This window comes from Myodes glareolus, chromosome 9 (assembly GCF_982192425.1).
Source record: "Myodes glareolus chromosome 9, mMyoGla1.1, whole genome shotgun sequence".
NCBI classification, from domain to species: Eukaryota; Metazoa; Chordata; class Mammalia; order Rodentia; family Cricetidae; genus Myodes; species Myodes glareolus.
In genome coordinates, this window is record NC_142034.1 from 70,875,475 (window position 1) to 70,879,754 (window position 4,280).

The 4,280-nt window shown below is 44.3% G+C and overlaps 1 protein-coding gene across 1 annotated transcript; it reads right to left on the reverse strand.

The window, feature by feature from the left end:
• Positions 1–286: 286 nt before the first annotated feature.
• Il5 (interleukin 5) lies at positions 287–3,977 on the reverse strand. Its single transcript, XM_048437571.3, has 4 exons — positions 3,818–3,977; positions 3,293–3,325; positions 1,290–1,418; positions 287–1,204 (listed from the first exon to the last, which is right to left on the reverse strand). The coding sequence occupies exons 1-4, from the start codon at positions 3,953–3,955 to the stop codon at positions 1,106–1,108; spliced, it is 399 nt and encodes a 132-aa protein (XP_048293528.1). The 5' UTR covers positions 3,956–3,977; the 3' UTR covers positions 287–1,105.
• Positions 3,978–4,280: the final 303 nt, after the last annotated feature.

The window sequence follows — 4,280 nt, forward strand, 5'->3', positions numbered from 1 at the left end:
AAGTCCTGCTGGGTCACCTACATCTTTGGAACTCCCAGAAACTCTAAGGAGCTAGGGTGCTCAGCCAGCATGTCCTCAGACCGTCCTCTGAACATCATGCATGGAGACTGTACACCTCCAGCATTAGAAAAGACCAGTAGCAAGCCGATTGAGATTTGCACATTTGGCTTTATTAGAATATCGCATAAATTGCAATAAATATTAACTTACTGAATCCTCAAACACATCATAAATAATATGGACATCTTACAGAATTAAATAAAAGCAAACATCTATTTTTCCTGGAGTAAACTAGAGGAGGCTGCTTCAGTGACCCAGAAGCCTGAATCACATCTCAAGCATTTGGTGCTTTCTGCCTGTGTGGGCTAGTAAAGTTACAGTATACACAGAGCGTTTACTTTGCTTCTATAGTTCAGTTACCCTGAGAAGCAAGGTCCAACATGTGGTTGGCTCTCATTCTCACTGCACTGAGATGGCCTTTTCCTTCTCCAGTATCTGGGTACTCCAGGCACAGAAGGACGATCCTGACACAATCGGATTCATACATAAGAATATAAGAAAAGTTAACCTCATAGAAATTGAGAGTAGAGTGGGGTTGCTGGAGACTAGAGAGAACAGCAGGGAGTTGAGGAGAGGCTGGCTAATGGGCACTACCCTGAAGTTAGACGGGAGCAGGAAGCCCTGGTGTGGTAGTCCCCATCAAGAGAGCTACAGGCTGTCTCAGACAGCCAGGAGAAAGGATGTTGGAGTGTGTGGGGGGGTGTGATCTTCCTTCTTCTGAATGGATCGGAGTCACCCTTAACTATACACTGAGTCTCCAGAAAGGGGGTGAGGGCTAGGGAATGTAGCTCAGTTGAGCCCCGCCTGAACTACACGAGTCCCTATTACACATATACGAAAAGAATGTTAAATATTTTGTTATATGCAAATGATCAGTATTTGAGAACATAGATAGGTTTAACTTGACTACACGATGTAATTATGAGTGGACACAGTGTGTGGGAACCCTTAATTTGTCCAATCTTGTGGCTTTTATGCATCAGTTTAAAAAAAAATTAACTGCAAATCAAATCTGAAGTCCTGTCTTCGCGGAGCCAGCTCAGTGTCAGTCTTCCATTGTCCACTCTGTACTCAGCACACCAAGAAACTCCTGCAGGTAATCCAGGAACTGCCGTGTTCTCCGCCTCTCCTCGCCACACCGCTCCTGAGAAAAGAAGAGATGAACAGACTGTCATCAGCTCCTGGGGAAGCAGGTGCCGCCGGACCCGCAGGGATCCCGGGAAACTTACTTTCTGGCGGTCAATGTATTTCTTTATTAACGACAGGTTTTGGAATAGCGTTTCCACAGTACCGCCACGAACAGTCTGATTCTTCAGCACGTCTAGCCCCTGGAAGATTTCACCAATGCACAGCTGGTGCTGAAAGAGGAAGGTTATCAAAAGCCAAGTGGAACAAGGCGAAGCACTAGCTGTATCAGCCAGTCCACAAAATACACATATTTCAAAATATCATGCTATGTGCAAGGAATGCGTGCAACTAAAATGCATCAGTGTTAAAAAAAAAAAAGGCAGATCATCCGAGACTTAGTGGGGTTTATCTGTAATCCCAGCATTCAGGAGGTGGAGGTAAGAGGATCAAGACCAAGGCTAGCCCCTGATTGTAGAGCTTGAGGACAGCCAGTGCTGTTGGGTCTGTTTCAAAAAGGAAAATCAGAACCAAAGTTAGGCTTTGATCTGGAGAGACGTCTCAGTGGTTACGGTCATTGACTGCTCTTGCAGACGACCTGGGTTCAGTTCCCAGCACCCTTGTGGCGACTCACAACCATCTAAGTCCTGGGACTAAAGGTGAGCGGCCTCACACCCAGCCCAATATTTCTTTTGAAATTTAGGTTGGTGATTCCTTTCTATTTAGAATAATTAAATAATGTATTTTACACTAGAATAATATATATATATATCCATATACATACAAATGTGTACAATATCATTGTTAGTCACATCCATTTAACCGTGTAGAAGTTACTAATAGAGGGATTCATTATACTTTTTATGTCTACCAATCATTGCCTAAGAATATAGCCCTCTGAGCTGGCGAGGTGACTCAATGGTTGAGAGCACTTGATGCTCTTGCTGAGGGTGCAGGTTCAGTTCCCAGCACCCATGTGGTGACTTCTCACAACCATCTGTAGTTCCAGTCCCAGGTGATCCGGTGTCCTGTTTTAGCTTTTGGGGACACCAAACACATGTGTGGAACATATACATATATGCAGGCAAAATATTCATACACGTAAAATAAAAATAAATAAAAGGAATCTAACCCTATATTATATCTTTAAGTTATCTTTCAGAAAGATATTAGAGTGGGCTGGGTCTGGAACTCACTGGTAGAGTGCTTATCCTGCACACACAGGCCCTGGGCTGATCCTCAGTAATACAAAGCAAGAAAAGGAAAACAAAGAAAGGCACTGGGGTGAAGAAAGTCATAGGCAGAACCAAACAGAGCCTAGCAGGACCTCTTGCCAAGTGTAGAATCATGCAGCGAATCTTTGATGTGAGGCTTAGCTAGATGGAGGGCTGACAGCTTCGCTTGACCACATACGTAACAGATTCTGCTAGCTCAAAGGCATTCCTGATATTGATTGGTTAATGGCTTTTGGGTGTCTCATAGACCAGGCTGGCCTCTAGCTCAATATTTGACTGCAAATGACCTTGAACCTCTGGTCTTCCTGCTCGCATTTTCCAATTGCTGAGATTACAGACATGCACTACCATGCCTAGTTTATGGGGTGCTGAAGAGTGAACCCAAAGCTTTGTGTACATGAGACACCCTATCAATGGAGCTATATCTCCAACCTGCTCGTGTTTGTTTGTTGTCTTTTGTTACAGTTTCTGGTTGTGTAATCCAGGTAGGCTTTGAGTTTATATAGCCCAAGCTGGCCTCAGACTCATGCTGCCCCTGCCTCAGGCTCTCAAGCACTGGGATTACATCATTTGCCATTCTGTCCCTTAGTCTTCATATTTATAAGCACATGCCTCCACATTCACCCACAATACAAATGTCAAAGGAAATCACACAGTTTTAACTGAAAACGAATGATTAGCTATATGTGGTGGTCCAGGCCCATGTCCCAGCTACTGGTGCTGGGGCAAGAGGATCACTCGAACCCTGGAGCTTGGAAACTGGTGAGATGCCCACCCAGACACAACACCACAAAGCAACAAATGACATGTAGATTACTGTGTGGAGTGACCTTATTCATGCAATCATGGCGCTGAAGCATAACTTAACTTACAATTTTATGAGTAGGAACAGGAAGCCTCACCGTCTGCAATGGAAAGAGCATAAGGTCATTTCTAAAGCATTTGTGGCTGTTTTAATACTGTGCTTGGTCTGACACAGTAATCCCCTGTGCAGTAACACATTCATAATTGCATTATTTATAACATCTTCATGTGTGGGAATGAACTGCCATAAATTATTAATGCTTTTTTAAAAAAAATTTTTTTTTTTTGAGTTAGGGTCTCACTGTGTAGCTCTGGCTGGCCCGGAACTTGCTTGTGTAGACCAAGCTGCCCTTGAAATCACAAAGATCCACCTGCACCTCTGCCTCTGAGTGCTGGCATTAAAGGCGACCACCACCACACCCAGCTATTAGGCATTTTTAAGACCCTGTAGAGGCTGGAGACAGAGGCAAGAGGATCTCCTAGGAACAGGGACAGCTTGGTCTACACAGCAAGTTTGAGGTCCGTCAGGGCTGCATAGCAAGACCCTATCTTGAAAACCAAACCAAACCGCAGAAATAAGAGTCATACTTTACCTCATTGCTTGTTAGGAGAGCTCGGTGCGTGGACAGTTGGCTCAAGGTCTCTTTTACCACCGTGCTCATGGGAATCTCCATAGCGACGGCCCAGACACAGGCGAGAGTTAGAACACTCCAGTGCAGAAGCACCCTCATGATTCTGAAGCCTTCGGTGTTGGCCTTCAGCAAAGGAAGACTGCAGAGCAGGGCTGCATCCCCAGGCAATTTATTCTCTCTTTGAGGAAATGAATAATTTCTAACAATCAGATAGACGATACCTAATAAAGGCAAGTAGCGAAACTCATCGTTTCCAATCCCTTCCTTGGGTCTTCGGAGAATAACACATCTTCTTTTCTCATACTAAGTCAACATCTCTACCCCTACCCCTGTTTAAAAAGCATTTTCTATAACAAAAGAAAATTAGTTTCTATGACCTTGATCCACACTGATAGAAATATTGGGGATGTCTCCCTGGGTGTGA